Source organism: Ictidomys tridecemlineatus, chromosome 1 (genome assembly GCF_052094955.1).
Source record: "Ictidomys tridecemlineatus isolate mIctTri1 chromosome 1, mIctTri1.hap1, whole genome shotgun sequence".
NCBI classification, from domain to species: domain Eukaryota; kingdom Metazoa; phylum Chordata; class Mammalia; order Rodentia; family Sciuridae; genus Ictidomys; species Ictidomys tridecemlineatus.
The window spans coordinates 49,267,864-49,289,402 of NC_135477.1; the positions used below are offsets into that span (position 1 = coordinate 49,267,864).

The window sequence follows — 21,539 nt, forward strand, 5'->3', positions numbered from 1 at the left end:
CTTAACCATTGAGTCATATCCTCAACCCTTTTTATTTTTGAGACACATTCTTCATAAGTTGCTGACTTAAACTTTGCAGTCTTCCTGCCATAGCCTCCCAAGTCTCTGGGATTACAGGCATGTACCACTACAGCTGTTTTTTTTTTAAAATATTTTTTAGTTGATATGCGGTGCTGAGAATCGAAGTGCTTCACACATGCTAGGCAAGCACTCTACCACTGAGCCACAACCCCAGTCCATGACTTTTTTTTTTTAAATCCTTAGTATATATATATAACACCAGTTATGAAAAGTCAAAATATTACCTTGAAGACACCTAAAATAATTAATTGCTCTGTGTGGTCTGCCTTCAACATGTTTTACAATTGGGTTCAATCAGTGTTTTATTCTTTATTTTTAAGGATTATTGACCTTTCCCTTTAATTATATAAAACTTTCATATTCTTTAATCTCCCAATCTATACTAAAGCACATTTATAGAAATCTCACTTTAATTTCTGTACTCTTCATCTTATTCCCTTTGTTTTTCTGTGTGTAACCATTTTGTTATGTTTTTTTAAAGTATTGAAATAGAAAAACTAAGTATACATATTCCTATTTCCTCTTGACATATACACAAAAGGTAACACAGTTTACATTTACACAAAAAGCAGTATATTGTGAATACTGTTCTGTACTTTGGTATTTTAACTTATATTTCCTAAATATTACTTTATATCCTAAAAATATCTTCACTTCACTTTACAGCTGCATATTACTCTATTGTGGAGGTTCCACAGTTTATTTAAACACACCCCTATTGATGAAAATCTGGTTTATTTGCAGTACTTTTCTGCTTAAAAAAATAATGCTGCTAGTAACCTCGTTAGTAGGCTATTTTCTATTTTTGCTAACTAGTCTTTACAGATATTTTTCTTAAAGGGGTACCACTGATTCAGAGTAAATAAATAATTTTGCTAATATTGTCCCCATACACTCCATGGGTTTGTATCAATTTGCATTTCTGCCAGTAGTATATAACCCTTTTCCCAAAAGATATTGTGAAACTTTGATATTTTTGCCAATTTGTTAGTTCAATTTAGATTGGCTCATATGTATGCCAGTTTCTTTGTTAATCATTCTTGTACCTCAAACTTTTCTTTTGAGCAAATTTTTCTCCATCTTGAAATACATCCTTAATAAACCTTTGTATATGTGTTATTCATTTGGTGAGCAATTCATTGTGCTTCCTGTTTTAATTCTGGAAAAATTTCTACCACTCTGTCTTTAATGTCTCCACATATTGTCTCCTGTTTTTTTTTTTTTTTTCCTGGAACTCTAAGTAGACAGACTTTATTTTTTATTCCTTGTGTTTTAAAACTAGCACTTCATTTCTCTTTCTCTCTCTCTGTTGTATTCTGGCTAGTTTATCACATGCTGATTTATTTAGCTCTTCTAGTTTCATCATTCTCTTTGTAGTTATATATGGTCCACTATTTAATCTGTCCAGTGAGTTTTTAATAGCATTGATTATACAGGTTGAGTAACCCATATCTGAAATAAGTTCAAACCAGAAATTGGGACCAGAAGTATTTGTGATTTTGGAGTTTTTCAGATTCTGGAATATTTGGATGCATATAATAAGATATCTTAGGATAGATCCTAAGTCTAAACAAAAAAAATTATGTTTAATAAACCTTTTATACATATAGCCTGAAGATAATTTCACACAACTTTTTAGTGCGTCTGCACTTTGTGACCTGTTATATGAGGACAGGTGTGGGATTTCTCACTATGGTGTCGTGTCAGTGCTTAGAATGTTTCAGATTTTGAAGCATTTCTTTCAGATTAGGGATACTCAACTTGTACTTAACAACTGGAAGTTACCACCTCACCCCACTTGAATTTTCCTGGTCCTTTGTAGGCTACTATATTAGGCAGCTTTATATTAATATAACAAAAATACCTAAGGCAATTAACTTAAAAAGTTTACTTTGGCTCACAGTTTTGGAGGTTCCAATCTAGCATCAGGTAGACCCCATTGCTTTGGACTTCTGGTGAGAATGTTAGATGGCTATGGTGGGGAACATGTAGGAAAGTAAATTGTTTACCTCATAAGCCAGGAAGCAAAGAGGAAAGGGCCAAGGTCCCACAGTCTCCTTCACAGGTATTTCCCCAAAGCTCCCCAAAGTTTCCACACCTCCCTATTGCTAATCTAGGGACCAACCCTAAAAACATGGACCTTTGGGAGACATTTAACATCCAAATGTCAGCAGGTATCTTTATCATTCACATAATTTATTCGAACATTTTAATCAGTTATTTTATATTCTTAATCTCCAATATATGAAGATCTTGGGGTATATCTAGTGCTTTTTTTATAATTTCTGATTTTATTCATAATGGCTTATAATGTATTTTGCAGTTTTGGATTGTGTGTGTTCATTCTGCATCACCTGTAGGAATATTGCAAAGCTTGGGAAAAGGGTACATTTTGCAGAGTATAAATGTTGCTAGATGTCTTATAACATTGCCAACTAAGATCATGTTAATTTTTTTGCTTTAGTTTTTCAGACCATGCAGGCAATATAAATTTGAAATTAAAACCTCCCTTAGGATATGTCTATGGAATTCTATAGGGGATATTTTCTCTCACTTATAGTATACAAACTGTTTTAAACAGATTGTGATGATTGTTGCATTATTCTATATATTCTAAGAGCTATTATAATCTAAGTGGGTAGACCATGATTTTTAAATTATATATCATTAATGCCATTTTTTAAAAAGCAAACATTTTACAGGATTGCCTCTCTTACTGTACATTCATCTCTTGCCCAGATTGTTGGTGAAGAGTAAGATAGATACATCTCATGGTTATTGCTGTGTGTTAGAGAAGAGTATATTTCAACTTCAGTGATGTTTCATTTGGGTATAATGGCTGATGATTTAAATTTTGGGTTCTTTAAGTGCTGTGTCCTCTTTTACCAGCAGTGTATTCTCTATCATTCTGTATTACCTTGTAAATTGTTCCTTTGTTATAAAATTAGGATAATTTTTGCCTTTTTTTACCTCAGGATTATTGTAAAGTTAAATCGTACTTTGAAAGCTCTGTGGTCCTAAATAAAATTTAAAGTAATGTAAAGATTCCTAAAGTTCTCTATTTTTTTTCTTTCATAGGAGTAAAACACAAATCTTTTCTAACAGCTGAGGACTGCTTTGAGTTGGGCAAAGTGGCCTATACAGAGGCAGATTATTACCATACAGAACTATGGATGGATCAAGCACTAAGGCAGCTGGATGAAGGCGAGGTTTCTACCATAGATAAAGTCTCTGTTCTGGATTATTTGAGCTATGCAGTATACCAGCAGGGAGATCTGGATAAGGCTCTTTTGCTCACAAAGAAGCTTCTTGAACTAGGTATGTTATCCATGTGTAACTTAAGGTTATAATTATATTGGGTTGGGGATATATATCATCTGTGTATGTATGTATGTATCTACCCATTCACTCATCGATATATCTTTGGTGCTTTTTTATTTATTAGAATTCAAGAGCCATATCTGTTAGATACACTTTATCCCCTCACTGTTAATTCTCAAAGTAAATGGCAACCAGTTTTTCTCACCTAATAGTACTACAACAGTGGCTGTGTTCCTCTGCTCTATATTTTCCAGGAATTTCAAAACCAAATCTTGTCTAATTTAGTCAAAAATATTCATTCATCACATTGTGCTAAGTGAAATAAGCCAGACTCAAAATCAGGTTTTGAATGCTTTTTCTCATATGTAGAAGCTAGAGAGAAAAAGGAATATAAATGAAGAATCTCATAAAAATAGAAGGGAGAAGAATAGAGTAGAGGAAGGCGATTAAGGAGGAAGGCAAGGGGAGGTGCTGGTGAATGAAATCATCAAATTATGTGTATGTATGAACATATCACAGTGAACTCCACTATAATTTATAATTATAATGCACCAATAAAAATATAATTAAAAATGTTTATTTACCATGTTGCCATATTACATGTTAATGAGTTTCCTTTGAAGAGTGTTATCAGTTTGTTGAATTTCATATTCAGATATTAGAAAAATAAGACCAGTGTGCTAGTACATGCCTGTAATCCCAGCAATTTAAGAGGTTAGGGAGGAGGATTTAAATTTAAGCCCAGCTAGGCAATTTAGAACTTATCTCAAACCAATCAGAAGGACTAGGTATATAGCTTGGTGGTAGATCATCCCTGGTTTCAGTCACCTCTACTAAAAAAAAAAAAAAAAAAAAAAAAATTTACATTTTATGAGAATTTTACCACTACACTTTCTACAGAGATGTATTCTTTCTGCAAGTATGGTCCAGGGACCATGAACACTACATGGTCTAGTACTAGAATTACTTGGTCACTTGTTAGAAATGAAAATTCCTTATTTATGTTTATTTAGTTTAGATGGGCACAATATTTTTATGTGGTGCTGAGGATTGAATCCAGTGCCTCACATGTACTGGGAAGTGCTCTAACACTGAGCTACACCCGCAGCCCCCATAATTTCTTAATTTATACTTGATCTGCTCAATCATAATATTGGATATGGAGTCTAGAATCTATATAACAATTGCAGGAAGTCTTTGGTATATAATGAAGTTCTTTGTTTTTTTGCCGTACTGGAGATGGAATCCAGGGCACTCTTCGTTGAAGTATATCCCCGCCCTTTTTGTTCTTTATTTTAAGACAGGGTCTTACTAAATGAGCTGGGTGAGCCTTGAACTGGGATGACAGGCATGTGCCAGTGTACCTGGCTATAATGAAGATTTAAAACTTTGTAAAAATTTCTTTTGTGAATAGGAATATTTGTATATGTTAGGAAAAAAGTCAAATAGATATTAGTTCAATTATCCTTTCCTTTTCTTTCAGTGTCTTCCAATGAATTTCCTCCTGAATTAAAACATACTTTGTACTCATTGTAGAAAATTAAAATAGGAAAATATATAGAAGAGTCATCCATGAGCCAGTTACCCAAGATACACACAAATTTTCAATGTAATATATACTCCTCTGCACATAATATACACTTTTCCATTTTACAAAAAATAGGCTTTTATAGTATATCATGACATATATTGTGAGTGGTTTCTGAAGGAGAGAAATATTATACAGTCTAGTACTAGATTTTTTTAAACACCTCATGAAGTCTCTACGTACCATTCTGCATTTTTTTTTTATCTGTGTATAGTAGTAGTTTGGATTGCTTTGATTTTTTTCCCCCCACTTTCCCCAGATGGGTGGTATGTTTCTTTTCTTCCTCTTTACTGAAAGGTAGCTAAAATTATCACTAGCAATTCTGAGGCAGTTAGTGGATTCTGGCTTATTTGAAAATTATATCTTTAGTTTCCTTTTTCCTTCTTACTTAGAAGGTTGGGACTGTAATCCACTTAGCCCTCAGATGTAGACTGTGTTCTGCATTAATAATATAGCTGTGGAAAATTTTGCTTTTCAACCATGTATGTTTTGTCTTCACCATAGTGATTACTTTTCAGTCTCAGAAAGATCTTTTCCAGTTCTTCAAATATATAAAATGAGTAAGATTTCAAGATTCATTTGACATCAAGTTCAACATAGTTCCTTTAGCTGATTAGTAAGTTCTCAAAGTAGAAGCAATAATTGCTACCTTGAATAAAAGGCTGTTTCCAACTGTTTTTACATAGTATGATTGTATATCCTCATTTACTTGGCACAGTACTATTTTATATCTATTGTTACAATATAATAATTTTTATTCCTCCTTTAAATCATTTTAGTTTGGAAGATAAATTATATGGTCTGCTATATTTATGTTACTGTATTCTGATGCTTGAACAACTGTAAATTTACCCATGGACATGCTTTATTTCTCTTGTAATAAATAGATCCTGAACATCAGAGAGCTAATGGTAACTTAAAATATTTTGAGTATATAATGGCTAAAGAAAAAGATGTCAATAAGTCTGCTTCAGATGAGCAGTCTGATCAGAAAACCACAATGAAGAAAAAAGGGATTGCTGTGGATTACCTGCCAGAGAGACGGAAGTACGAAATGCTGTGCCGTGGGGAGGGTATCAAAATGGTAAAGTGGAAAAGTCAATTGTGTGTGTAAGAGAATGTGTGTGTGTGTGTATGTATGTACATTGTGCAAGAGAGAGCCAGAGTTCTTTTAAGTCAGATAAAATTCAGAATGACTGTGTAAAATATTATAGTATGCCACATTACCTTGCTGTGGATGTCACACTATTATATGCTCCAATTGTTGGTAAAACAAAACTTGTGGATCATATTTCATTATATGCATTTGTGGTAATATTACATTTCACAGGTCAAAAGAGGCTTATAGGGTGAAGGATCAAATAGATATATTTTCTTATATTTAAAGCAGAAAAGATTTCAGCCATCTTATGTTGAAATTGTAATCTGATTTTATGAGACATAAAGATTGATTTGTACAATAATCTCTTGTAGTTTTGATCCTATTTAATCTTAAAAAGATTCCTTTGTGAAATGTTTTAGTCTATTTAAGAAATACTTAAAACAGACATTTGACAGATTTATTTTAATATTTACTCTTTAAGAGATCCAAATATATCTATAAATTTTCCTTTATTTATTGTATATTGATTTTTATGTATTTAGAACTCAAAATGCCAGCTCTTTAGGATAGCAATAGATTTTGGGGCCCAAACCAAAAATGTTCCAAGGAACATCAGTTGAACAAAATTGAACATAGGTTTTTGTTTAGCCTGAGGACTTCTCAGAAACTTTTTAGAATAACTTGCATTATTATAAATTTAATATACATGATCAAAATAATTGATCATGGGACCTTCTTTTAAGTAGTGGTGTTCAGTTGAAAAATAATTAGTGAATTTTTAGAGGAAAGGGTAGACTTCTGAAAGATGTTTGAATTTTTCTTGACTATAACAAACTCAAACGGATCCAAACTTTAACAGTGTGTATCTTTTAAAGTAAGGATTCAGAATAAGGCCATGATCACACTTTAAAAAAAAATTACAATAGTTCTATAAAATCATCAAATTTCCAACAGCAAGCAGACTTTTTTATTGCCCTTAGTAACCTTTAAAAACAGGAGCCTACTAATTTAGTAGTTTAATGTAACAAATACATGTCAACTTTGCCCACAAAGGAGCATCTGTTTTATCAAATGGTTAATTCATTTCATTGTTAGAGACTTCTTTAAACAGGTGGGGGGGGGCGGTTGTAGTTCAGTGTTAGAATGCTTGTCTAGGACCTTCATTAATGTATATTTTTTTTAAGGTTTTTTTTTTGTTGTTGTTGTTATTGTTGTTGAACACAGTACCTTTAATTAATTAATTAATTTGGTGCTGAGGATCAAACCCACTGCTTCACATGTGCTAGTCAAGTACTCACTAGGCAAGCACTCTACCGCTGAGCTACAACCCCAGCCCCTAAGGTATAGATGTTTGATGACAGCTGTATTTTATGCCCCCTAATAAAAGCACCTGGCTTCTTTAATAGCTTGTTTTCTCTTTTACAGAATGGCCCAGTTTCACCTTTGCAGTTTAAATATTATTATTATTATTATTATTATTATTATTACCACTATAAGCATTTAATTGTGAAGTATTTAGGAAAACCTGTTTGGTTTTGTCCCTTTTCTTCTAGGTATTTTTTCACTTTCTGTGTACTTTCCAGTTTTTTTTTTTTTTTTTGCTACCAGGGTTGCTTAACCAATGAGCCACATTCCCGGTCCAACCCTACCACAACCCACCCCCAAACTTTTTTTTTTAAATACCTTTTATTTTATTTATTTATTTTTATGTGGTGCTGAGGATCGAACCCAGGGCCTCACACATGCTAGATGAGTGCTCTCCTCTGAGCCACAATCCTAGCCCCACTCACATACCTTTCTAACATATATTTTTAGTTGTTGATGGACCTGTATTTTATTTATTATTTATATGCAGTGCTGATGATTGAACCTAGTGCTTCACACATGGTAGGCAAGTACTTTATCATTGAGCCACAACCTCAGCCCTTCCCCAGCCCTTTTTATATTTTATTTTGAGAGGATCTGGCTAAATTGCTGAGACTGGCTTTGAACTTGTGATCCTTCTGCTTCAGCCTCCCGAGCTGCTGGGATTACAGGCGTGTTCCACGCACGCACAGACCCAGTTACTTTTTGAAGTCTGGAACAGTGGTAGCATTCATTTCATATTTCCATAAACATTTCCTTGTTTCTTTCAAATTTGTAATTTTGAACTTTATTTTGATGAGGAATTGTTAAAAACCCTACGTTTTTTCCTATTTAGACTCATCTCCCCCAAGAAAATAATCATTAATAAATTTTAAGTCCTGAAAGTCTTTTTTTAAAAATATTTTTCCCTTAGTTGTTGATAGATCTTTATTTTATTTATTTATATGTGGTGCTGAGAATTGAACCCAGTGCCTCACACATTTAAGGCAAGTGCACTACTGCTGAGCCACAGACCCAGCCCTGAAAGTCCTTTTTGATGCAAAGTATTTGCAGAGTACTTTGTGTATTTTTCCAGAGATACTCTTATGTATATGTGAAGGAATAGCTATTTAAAATATTACCAAATATAATATACTTAGCATTTTTTTAACTTTATGTTTAGACTCCTCGCAGACAAAAAAAGCTGTTTTGCCGCTACCATGATGGAAACCGGAATCCTAAATTTATTCTGGCTCCCGCCAAACAAGAGGATGAGTGGGATAAACCTCGTATTATTCGTTTCCATGATATTATTTCTGATGCAGAAATTGAAATCGTCAAAGATCTAGCAAAACCCAGGGTAAATTCTTTTTCTTTTTTTCTCCTCAGCTTACTGTACCTGCCTATAATGTTTCCTTTGTAAGATAATAGAAAGGATAATTGATAAGGCAATAACTTCACAGATAGTTTTAGATATTATCACTTAAACATAATGGAGTTGTTAATTATGCTCTATGTATACCAGTTTTTCTGTTTGTTATCAAAACAAGTAATTCTGAAACTGAATTATGAAAATTATAGATGAGATTTTTATTCACACTGTTCACACTTAACAAATCTCTTTCACTGTCTTACTGAAGAACTTTTTCTTATATTTTGTAGTCTTAATACCTGCAGAGGTCAAAACTTAACTTTTTAAAATATCTTTTTTTAAAAAAAAAAGACTTCTGAAATATTTTCATTCCCTTTTAGACACATTAATACCAGAAAAATATAATTGGGCACAAGAATCATGCTAATTTTTAAAGGTTGACATCATAGTTTTTTGACTGTAACCTATATCTTGATAAGAAAAATAATTTAACGTAGGTTAAAACCCAGTCCTACAAACTATTCAGAGTAGAAGTTCTTTTTTTGTGTGATAATCTGGGAAAGGATAGCCTTTATGCTCTTGCCTTTTTTTTTTTTTAATCAGCTTGATCTTAAAACAGTTTATCTTATTGATAGTAAACTACAAACTGCTATCACTTTCAGGAAGATTTTGTTAAATCGTGGGCATATTTTTATTTACTTGTTTACATCGGGATTGGTGAGTTTTTTTTCTATAACGGTCAAGATAGAAAATACTTTTTAGGCCTTATAGGCAACTCAACTCTGTCATTGCAGTATAAAAACAGCCAAAGAAAATATATAATAAAGTGTGGTTTTAAAATACATGAATGTGGCTATATTACAAGAAAATTTTATTTCTAAAAATAAAATTATTCACTCCTGTTATATCATAAAGGTTTAAATTATGTGGGTATGTGTACTGCAAAATTAACTTTGAATTTTTTTTTTTTAGTTTTGACTACTTTTCCAAATTGGTATTTTTTAGTCAAAGATTACATTTTAACTGAAATGACTGGTCTAATGCAGATGGGCACTCTCCACTGAAATTTTTATACATCTACTATCAGAATGCTACTTATAACTACATCATATTCTGTTATTTTCTTCCTATTTTAGTCCTTTATTTGTGGTCAGTAACTTTTGTTAACCACAGAAACACTCTTTTATTTTAAAAAAAGAAGTTTGAGATAATAGTCTATGGCCATGCCACCCTGAATGCACCCGGTCTCGTCTGAAATAATATCTTGGCTGTCAACCCTTTCATTTATGAGTTCTTTTCATCTGCCTTTCTCCTCAGTCCAAAATTATTTCACTGTATATGTTAAATGGATGTCGTGAAGGAGGAAAGATTGACCTTAAAATGAATTCTAAACAGTATTAGTGTTTGTAAACAGTTCTGTCACTAAAAATTAAAATCAGAGAATTTGGAATAGATCACTAATTGTAAATAGCCATTCTTATAGCTGTAAGTTATGCTTTAAATTTTAGAAATTTCTCTCTTCCTCACTGTCAGATCCTCTAACCATTGAAAGAAATTTATATTCCAATCTGTTTTGTAATCCTTTATTCATACAACATAAAAGTACATAAAATAATAATTTTTTTAAAAAAATACAAAATCCTAAGAAACCAACTGACTTTCACTGCTCAACACAAGGTGAATGGAAGTGTATGGAGTTATTTCCTCTACTTACTCTCCTTTCAAAACAAAACACCAGAATTCTGACTGGTTGGATAAATGTGATTCATTTTTTGTCTTGTAATGCAATTGTTTTGATGGTTGGCTTCACAGCTGAGGCGAGCCACCATTTCAAACCCAATAACAGGAGACTTGGAGACGGTACATTACAGAATTAGCAAAAGGTAAGAGATGTGTATGCTGCATATTTTGCCCTCTAATGAGTGTTTTGTACATCCTACAGGAATTTTTATTCATTTAAGGGAAATAGGTCATTTTCAGTCTCCAGCTCAAGTTGCCACCTTATATGTAAACAGGATAACACACAGATAAACTGCTCTGTGTTTCACAGGCTTTTCCCTTTAACTAGAAGTTCTCTTTTCAATTGTTAGTTGGTTTGTTATGATTAGGGAATTAGTAGCTTTGTATCTTAAGATCAGGTATCAAATATCCAGGAAATGACCTGATACTTGTTTTCTTTTCCCCACTTTTGCTAATGAAGGAAATAAAGGAAATAAAGAAAAAGCAGCAGCCTGGTTAATCTGGGAATAGACCTTGCTTATGCATTTCTCTGGCATTCCTAAGTGCTGCAGTGATTCACATCATCTTTCATGGTGATTGTGTTGGCATTTGCCCTTACATCTTATAAAATATTGTCATTACAAAGTAATGTATTTCTCCTGTTGGAGTATTTTATTTAAAAAAAAAATTTGCTGACTCAAAAGTTGGCAATGGAAAAAACAGAGTTATGCTTCTGAGCTCAAGCTTCCAAAAATTACTTCTGAACTTAATTTTGCCTTTCACTTTGCAGGGACAGTGAAAAACAGTTATCTTGGTGAGAGTTATTAAAATGTACTTACAGGGCTGGGGTTGAAGCTCAGTGGTAGAGCACTTGCCTAGCATGGGCGAGGCACTGAATTCAATCCTCAGCTTCACATAAATAAAAAAATAAAGACTAAATTCTTTAAAAAAAATGTACTTACACAGACTATTTCCGCCCCCCCCAAATATTTGAAGAACATTAAACTTCTGGATCTGGGAAGATGCCTGTGAAATCCAGTGCCAAAAATCATTTACATACAGTTTCAAATGATTTTTTTTTAAAGTGAAAGGACAATAAATCTACAACATAGAATCTGTCAACAACCCTTTTTTCTCTTGATTTAGAGGTGGCTCTTCTTATTGCCACCTTTCTAAATGTTTTTTTGCTGATTTGAAACTATTACCTACCATCCAGACCAATCTGAATCCTTCCAATCACCTGTGGCTTGGCAAAACAAAAGAAAAGGAATAAAGTCCAAAATTGCCTGCTACTGGAGTAAGTCCTTGTCCTTTCTTTTTTTTCCTTTTTTCTTTTTTTTCGTAGCTGAGCCGAGCTACAGTACATGACCCCGAGACTGGAAAATTGACCACAGCACAGTACAGAGTATCTAAGAGGTAAGGGAGTAATGGAGAGAACTTTGGTCATATTTGGACCATTTTCTTTCTTGAATTTAATTTTCACAAAATCCTTGATATGGTTTCTGAGACCTCAGCTGTTAAGTGTAGGTATTTGATGACATCTGTGCTTGAATTTTTATGATGAACCAGTAAACAGACATGGTTATGGGGCAGTTGATGACATTTTCCAAAGTAATTTATTAGATTACAGAGTGCCTGGTAAGGCTCCTAAACTCTTTAACTTATATGTAAAGTTATATTCTCATATTGAAGTAAGAGAAGATCCCGAAGACTCTTCATAGAACAGGGCCTAATTTGGACTCTATTATAAATAAGAGTTAATCTCTAGTTCACATAGTAGCTGTATTAAGAAAGTAAACACCTTGAGTTATTACATAAGGAAACCTTTGCAAGTCAGTTTTAGATTCCTTGCTTTTGACAATATTTAAAGAGATTCTGATTATTAGCTGATAGATCACTGGAATGATTTTTAAGAATATAGAGTTTAGAAGCAAGCACAGAGACACACACCTGTAACCCAGCAATTCGGGAGGCTTAAGCCGGAGGATTATAAATTCAAGGGCAGCCTCAGCAATTTAGTAAGGCCCTATCTCAGAAAGAACTGGGATGTACTTCAATGGTAAAGTGCTCATGAGTTTAATTCCCAGTACCAAAACCAAAATAACACCAGTATTTCATTGTGACAGAATGAAATCATTTGAAATTATTTATGAAAATTTTAGTTGTCAACTAAAAAAATTATGCAAAGAATTACATAGATTTTTAACAATTATTTTACAAATAATTGTTAAATAATTTTAAAGATTAGATAATACATTCTTGAACATTTTCTGTTTTTTGAACATATATTTATGTCCTTCATGTACTAACCTTAACATCACCATATGCATATTCTAGTTTCCTACCTGTCTCTACCCTATACCACTGCTTGTCCTCTTGCCCAGTAAGAATAGGGAAGAAAAGGGTTTTTTTCTCACCTCTCACTAGGTTATGGCTGAGTCACTACAACCAAAGGGATTAATAAGAACATTCAAATTTATTTAATAAAGTGTTACATTACATTAAAGCCTTTAGAAAAGCATGATTGGACAAAGTAGCATATGATCTAATGGTGATAAACAAGAGTGAATTTAACAAGGCCTGTTTGTTCAGATACTTCTTGGCATCTCTGTATCTTTAAGGATAAGAATAAGTTCTTTTCCTTCAGGTATAAAGGAGGGTATCTTTGGAATGAAAATATTTTTATTTTGGAGGAAGGTCAGAGAATTCTTTTATGGCCTGCTTTATGGGTAAAGAATAGGAGGAGGTCGGAGAGATTTTCTGGCTTTGCTATTTCCTCATATGCTAGGTGCCATATTTTGGAGTAGAGCTTCCAGAACTCGATCAGAAGACATGAAGAAAATTTAAATTTGCTTTAATATGATTTTGATTTAATTGTAGGAGCCAATTGTCTTTCAGGAACACCAATAGATGGTAACAATTTGCAGAAACCAACTTGGGTAGACATGTTCTGAGAATAATTTATAGTGCTTCTGATCATTGTAATTAACCTGACTTTAAGTTACACTAATTTTCCATTGATTACAGAACCTTGTTTATTTCTACAAAAATGAACCCCTTCTTTAAAAAAAAGAAAAACAAGCTGTTAGGTAATTCATCAGAGATGATTGCATGGTTTTAGACATTTTTACTATCATAAAATTTATAAGTACTTAATTCTTCACATTTGGATGTTTCTAGGAAGCATATAAAGCAACATTTAATAAGTTAAGGGTTTTGGAAGACATTTCCTGGAAATTTTCTATTATATATAATTATATACATATTATATATATTATAATTTCTATTATATTGTATATATAAAATCTATACATACATATATATGTATATATATGCATATTTGCATATGTATGTATATATGTATATACATATATATACACACAAGCACACAAATCTTTTGTGGGTGGTACTGGTGATTGAACCCCAGGGCCTTGTGCATACTAGGTAAGGACTATACCACAGAGCTACATCCCCTAGTCCTATGTTGTGTTTTTTATATATATATTTAGATGTTGATGGAACTTTATTTGTTTATTTATATGTGGTGCTGAGAATTGAACCTAGTGCTTGGCAAGTGCCCTACTACTGAGCCACAACTCCAGCCCCCTGATGTTTTATATTAATAAGTAAAAATGTGTTTTTTCTATTTTGAAAATTTATTTTAAAGCTATGTGGAGTCATTTGCCACCCATCACTGTAAATCTTAATTTTGAAGATTCCTGTAAGTGAAATAAATATTTTCTCTTGTATAAGCAAAAGGCATCTCAGATAACAAATGGAAGAAAATTTATGTGTTCTGATGTCTGTTAATATAATGCTTTCTTTTGCTCTGGGAACATCTGTATTCTGAAAATTCCTGGAAGGTGATTTCAAATAACTGTATTTTGAGAAATATCTAAGAGAGTACATTATCTTCTGTGGAAGTAAAATTTATCCCAGCATTCCAGCAAATGGAATTTTCTTTGGCAAAATATTTTTGAAAGTTCTTTATAATTTAAAACATGATTTAAGCCAGGCATGCTAGTGCACACCTGTAGCCCCAGCTACTCAGGGTCATCTCACATAATTGCTTAGAGCCTTGCTAAATTGAAGAAGCCTCCTAAGTCAATGCCTGGCTAAGAAATTGAAGTTTTGAAAGGTAAACGTTTAGTTACATGTTCTGAAAAGACAAATTAGATGAGCTTATAAAGTTCGGTTGAAGTAATATAAAGTGATATATATAATAAACAATAATCTATTTAAAGTGGTAGAAAAATCTTCTATGATTTGGTGAATTATTCTTGGAAATGATTTTAATTTCTTTGCTCTGAAGTAATACTTTCCTACAATATGACATTTATGATACCAAATATAATGTTTATATTATGCTCAGAATTTAGTTTACCATGCTAATAAGGAGCAGATCCAGATATAAAAGTACTTTTACAATATGTAAGCATTACAAATAATTTTAAATAATTTCAGATTTTTAAAAATTTTAACATAATCTTAGCTTAAATTTTTAACAACACTGCCCTTTAATGGGTTGAACAGTGGTTCTCAGACTAAGAACTAAAATGGACAGATCTGTAGTCTTGTTAATAGTAGAATAATTAACAAGACTACAGATCTGTCCATTTCAGTCTGAGAACCACTGTTAACAACAGTTTGTTAACCATAGAGCACTTGAACTGTTGGAATTTTTGCCACCTGGCATTTTGAGCCCCAAATTACAAAGGCAAAAGATAATTTGCATAGTGATTTTTATATTAGCTAATTGTACATAGTTAATTTTCACATCTGTGTTGTGTTACAAGAAGGCCGTGATGGTGTTCAAACTATATTACTGACATTTGTAACAATCTCCAAAACCCAAAACCTCCAAAATGGTTTTATTCACGTGTGCTCGTTTAATGTGAGAATATTGCATAATAAAGCATTATTGTGACTTTTTAAAAAATTATGTTAAAAAATGATAATGTAAAAAAAAATAGTACCCTAATTAAATGTACGACTTGGCTAATAAGTTTATCTTTAAGGCCAAAAGGAAGATATTTGGGGGAATTTAGTTTAGTTTGTTTTTTTTTTACTATTGTTTTAGTTGCCAATGGACCTTTATTTTATTTATTGATATGTGGTGCTAAGAATCGAACCCAGTGCCTCACATATACTAGGCAAGTGCTCTGCCACTGAGCCACAACCCCAGCCCTGGGCAATTTAGCTTTTAATGGATGTTAGGGATTTGTATGAAGTTATTTGAAGCAAATTTTTTTTTTTCCTCCTGGCACTAAACTGTGTTATGGGGAAAACACTATAACTTAGTTGACATTTTCTAATACAGTTGTACAAAAAAAAAAGAAATCTTCAAATGGTTGTTTTTGTTTCCTACTGGGAATTGAGCCACCTAGGGACACTTTACCATTGAACTATATCCCCAGCCCTTTTTATTTTGACTGTGATTCATTAGGTTGCTGAGGGTCTTGCAAAATTTCTGAGGCTAATCTTGAACTTATGATCTTCATTCCTCAGCCTTCTAAGTAGCTGGGATTAGATGCCCAGCTTCAAATGATTCTTTTCCTATGAAAATAAATTCTGGGGCTGGGATTGTGGCTCAGCAGTAGAGCCCTCGCCTAGCATGTGCGAGCCTCTGGGTTTGATCTCAGCACCACATAAAAATAAAATAAAGATATTGTGCCCAACTTCAACTAAAAAATAAATAAATAAATTCTGTAATCTTATTTACTTATTCCTAAATTATTTTTTTATTTTTTGCAGTGCTGGGAATCAAACCCAGGGCTTTGTACACACTAGGCAAGTGCTGTACTACTGAACTACATCCCCACCCCCAAATAACTTTACATATTAATTTAGGTAAAGCACTGGGTACTAGAAAAAAGAAACCATGATTTCTGATGATTAAATTAAATGCAGGAATAATAGCTATTACCTGATAGGTCTATAGTAATGTCTGCAAAGATATATTTGCAGGATTGATTCCCATGTGTCATTCATTTTCCTCTGCAGTGAATACAATAGAACCACGGTTAAAATGACAAGTTTTTTTTTTTTAACCTGTAATCATTATTGGCTTTCACAGCTAAGCTCCAAACCTTCCATTGAGATCTTTTATAATCAGAAGTGCAAATTTTAAAAGTTTTAAGAAAATTTAAACTATTAAAATTATTTTTGCCTTTATGATTGACAAAGAATAAAAAGATTGATGTTAACAAGCGTTTATGAAATAAGCAGGTATAAATCAGTGCAGCTTTTTAAAAGGACAATTTGGTATAGTTTTTCAGAATATAAAAGTTGTAGCAATTCTACATCTGGGAATTTATCCAGAGATATTCCCACAAATGTGCAAATATATATATAAATTTTATTACAATAATGCTGCTATAAATATTTACAAGATTTTGTAGGAACAAACATTTTAAATTTCTTGAGTTTATACCTAGAAGTGAAATTGCTGATTCATATGGTAAATCTGTTTAACTATTTGAGAAACTGTCAGGCTGTTTTCCAAAGTGGCTGTCCCATTTTATAGTCCCACCAACAATTTATTAGGTTTCTAGTTTTTCCAGATTTTTTTTTACTGTATCAGAAAAAATTTTTTATGCATCCACAGATTCAATCAAGAGATGGAAAGGTAACTTATAGAATATTTACAAATCATTTTTCTGATAAATGAGATATTTGGTAAGAATGGAAGTGACTGCTAATGAGCACTGAGTTTCTTTTGTGGTGGTAAAAATGTTCTGAAATTAAGTATTGGTAATGATTGTACAGCTCTATGGATAAATCAAGAACCACTAAATTGTATAAATTTTTTTTTGAAAAAGGTTTTTGATGTCTATCATGTCTAGTGATTGACATACTTGTGCCTGGATTTTTTTTTTTTATATATACTAGGAATTTAATCCAGGAGTGCTGAACCACTGAGCTACATTTCTGCAGTCCTTCTTATTTTTTTCATTTAGAGACAGGGTTTTGCTAAATTGCCTAGGGCCTCTCTAAGTTGCTGAGGCTGGCTTTGAACTTGCAATCCTTCTGCCTCAGTTTCCCAAGTCCCTGGGATTACTGGTGTGGGCCACAGCCCCTGACTTGTTACTGTCTTTTTGATCATAGCCATCCCAGTAGAGGTTAAGTGTTATATCTTATGGTGGAGTGTGGTTTTTGTTTTTTGTTTTGAGATGGGGTCATGCTGTGCTATACAGGCTGGCTTGAACTCCTGGCAACCTTCCCACCTCAGCCTCCCAATAGCTGGAACTACAGACACACACCTTTGATTTTTTGAGATAGGGTTTTGCCCTGTTATCCAGGCTGGCCTTGAACCTGTGATTCTCCTGTCTCAGCCTCTGGAGTAGCTGGGATTAGAAACGTGTGCCATCACACCTGACTCTTTCATACATCTTGAGTAAAATATTTTTAAATATAGTATGAAGTTTTCTTCTTTGAATGTAGCTATCCAGTGTTCCATGATCATTTGTTGAATATAACAAACATTTTTTTTTTGCTTTTGTAATTTTACATGAGTAAAGTGAGAGCTTTGATAACTTTCTAGAAGAGCAAAAAAATGAAAGTTTTTTTTTTCTCCTCTTGGTAGCAGGAGACTTCACAGTGAAGAATAAAAAGCAAGCACTAGAGTGGGGTGTGGTGGCACATGCCTATAATTCTGGCTACTCAGTGAGGCTGAGACAGGAGGATCTCAATTTCGAGGCCAGACTCGGCAACTGTATGAGACTATGTCTCAAAATAGCTCAGTGGTAAAGTGCTCTTGGGTTCAATCTCTAGTACCAAAACAAACAAGCAAACAAGCATTGGCAAGGAGGAGATTAAAGATAAAAAGGGAGGCTACAGCTGCTAGAATAAGGTATGTGATAGTAGGATAGACTCAAAAGCATCATAGAGAAATCTGCTTCTGGGGATTGGGGATTTAGTTCAGTGGCAAATTGCTTTCCTAGCATGTGCAAGGCCCTGAGTTTAGTTTTCAGCCCAGAAGGGGAGGTGGGGGGAGTATGCCTCTGTAAGGCTGAAGGAAATGATTCCACTAAAGTATAAGAAAAAGATAGGCCTAGACACTTAAATTGGTGGTAGCAGGGAAGGAGAGTGAAGATATCAGAAGTCAGGTTCTTTTTGGGTAACAGATTTTTGAGGTAATAGTTTTCTAGGATAGAATAGGAACAGTTATCAAGATGTGTTAATTTGAAGCTTTCTTAGAATACTTATCAGTTTTACATTGCAGCTAACTATAAGTCAGTTGCTGATTGCTTATTAAATTAAAAAAAATCCATCAAATTCTTAATATGTATTACCTGTATGTTACCTATATAATTTACAATAAGACTCTTTTATTCTTCCCATTCTGCTCACTAAGGAAATCTACTCGGCCAGTCCTGATAAATTTATAAGAGATCAACAGACCAAGAAATTTGGTAAAATAAGATAAATCTTGGCTTTGTTTTAAGAAGTGTACAGAATATGTTCATTCATTTAGCAAATATTTACTAAACATCTACTATATGCCAGACATTGTAGGTTCTACAGTTGTACTGGTGAGCAGAAACAGGCAGCATTTATATGTATTTGGAAATAAGAGTCAAATTAACATATCTACTATAGTCAAATAACAAATAAATGTAAAATTATTACTGTGATTAATGCTAGAAAGGAAGGATAGCATAGTACTATAAAAGCATATTTGCAGAACATCACCTGGAACTTGAGCAGCTGCATGTGGGAGATCTGGTGAAAGATGATGGCCAAGAACAAATTAGGAGGGCAGAAGTCCAGGAATGTATTTCACATAGCCAGCCAAAAAAACTTACATTGACAAAGCTACAAGATTAAGGCTCAGCTGTAATACAAAATGGTGATGCATCACATTCCCCCCAAAAGATCAATAAATAAAATGTTTTATACAACAACAACAAAAAAAGCATTTTGAAGCAGCAGCCTTCTCCACTTCCTAATGCTCATAGGTGGCCTTCCCTGATGTGCTTCAGGCTGCAGGCAGTTGCTAATTCCAAGATTCTTTAAAGGACTATGAGATACCTAGGAGAGTTTTGGGTGTACAACTGAGGATACCCTCTATTTTCCCAACTATCATGCTGATTCATTTAGTAGCATCCAGCAGATGCCAAAGTCATTGCAGTTCCAGTATGTAGCAAAGGTGCCACAAAATAGATTGCTTTTGTGAAGAAGTCTTATTAACTTTAAGAAAACATTAAGAATATTTGCAGGCAAAAAAACTTCCAGGGCTGGAGTTACTTACCTGGCATGTTTGAGGCACTGGGTTCGATTCTCAGCACTACATATAAACAAACACACAAATAATAAATAAAGGTCCATTGACAACTTAAAAAAATACACAAGAAAAAATGCTTCTTCCCTCTCGGAAAGAAAAGGAGTGCCAGGAGAATGTAAGTCTTTTAAGATAATAGTCCTGAAGAGGATTCCCACCAGGATGGGACCCTTCTGATCCCTGTATTCTGAGAATAGGGCATATGACCTGCAACAGATGAACCAGGCTGTGGCGGATAATGTGTACTAGCAGTTATTTCTGAAATAACTACAGGGATACATGGAGGTAGAAGCATTCAGAGCTGGATATAAGAATTCTTTGAAGATGTAGTTACAGCATTCAGTTAATGAAGGGAGATTTAAATGAAAGTGTATATCTATTCTTAGAGAGTGTAGTGGCACAAAGGCTATTATTTGGGCATTCTATAGAGGAAGCTATTCTTGAATGTGTTGATTACTTTGGTACAAAAACTAGGCACAAAGTGGAAAATAAAAGTTACTGAAAGATTGCAGATAACGTTGACTGACCACCCAAAAGCATGCTGTGTCTGATATGCATCCCTCTAGAGACCTATGCTGCAGAGCAATTTGACACAGTGTGAGACTGACAGATGTTTAGACTATAGGTAGTTTTATTGTACTCTTAACAAACTACCTGCTCTCTCCAACCTTGAAAAGGATTTCTAAGGCAAACCAAACTGTTCCTCAGAGTTTTTTCTTGAGTTTAGTTTTATTCTACTGGTAAAAGTAACTTACTTTTAGAATACATGTACATTCATATACAAGTGTATATGTGTATGTTAGATTAACACATTAATGTATACAAGTGGAAAAAAGATCTCAGTTCAGTTTTTAAATCTAAGTAGAATTTGTTTGAAACTAAAACATTAATCCTCATAAAAGTAGTACTAAAATTCAGATCAAAATGTATAATGCTTATAAGTTCTTGTACCAAAATGAAAAACTAGTTTTAAGAACGTATTCAGAAACCTTGCTTTTTAGAAAACTGGAAGTATCTCAAAGAATTACTCCTAACAATCATGAATTGCCCATTTACTTTTTTAAAAAAATATTTTTTAGTTGTAGATGGACACAATATTTTATGTGGTGCTGAGGATCGAACCCAGGGCCTCTCACGTGCTAGGTGAGAGCTCTACCGCTGAGCCACAACCCCAGCCCCCCATTTACTTTTGAAGGAATAAAATATAGAAAATTGGAACAGCTGCATTTCATAATACTTCCCTACCTATAAACCTATATTATTTATTGTACTCCAAAAGAGAGTAAAACTGGGAGAGAAAACTGCAAGGTGTATTGATATAACAGCTAAAATAGAGATGATTCTTAGTGTTCTACAACACAGTCCTAATCCTGCCAGTTGTTATTATATGATTTTATAATTGCCTTTAAGACAATGTCTTAGCAGTTGAGATGATGTTAATTGGTATTTACTATTTTTTAAAAATGGTTCTACTGGATGCAGTGGGGTGGTGAATGGTTTTACTGGCCAGATATGGTGGTGCAAGCCTGTAATCCCAGCTACATAGGAGGCTGAGGCAGGAAGACTAAAAGTTGGATGGATTAGACCTGTCTCAGAAAGCTAAAAGGGCTGGTGATGTAGCTCAGTGTTAGGTAGAACAAACCCTGGTTTCAAACCCTGATACCACACAACACACACATGGTATTACTGACATCAGTCCATATGATCAAAAAGCCAAATATATTTTCCT

At 33.5% G+C, this 21,539-nt stretch overlaps 1 protein-coding gene across 4 annotated transcripts in view; it reads left to right on the forward strand.

The window, feature by feature from the left end:
- The window catches only part of P4ha1 (prolyl 4-hydroxylase subunit alpha 1), a 63,936-nt gene that overhangs the window by 25,014 nt on the left and 17,383 nt on the right, over positions 1-21,539 (forward strand). For 3 of the 4 annotated variants that reach the window (XM_005325922.5, XM_078040569.1, XM_013358904.4), the window contains 4 exons: positions 3,160-3,399; positions 5,878-6,074; positions 8,620-8,796; positions 11,873-11,943. In XM_005325922.5, the coding sequence (XP_005325979.1) occupies positions 3,160-3,399; positions 5,878-6,074; positions 8,620-8,796; positions 11,873-11,943 (685 nt within the window). Of the gene's footprint in view, positions 1-3,159; positions 3,400-5,877; positions 6,075-8,619; positions 8,797-10,620; positions 10,692-11,872; positions 11,944-21,539 lie in introns of all 4 variants that reach the window. The other variant, XM_013358903.4, reaches the window with a different exon arrangement.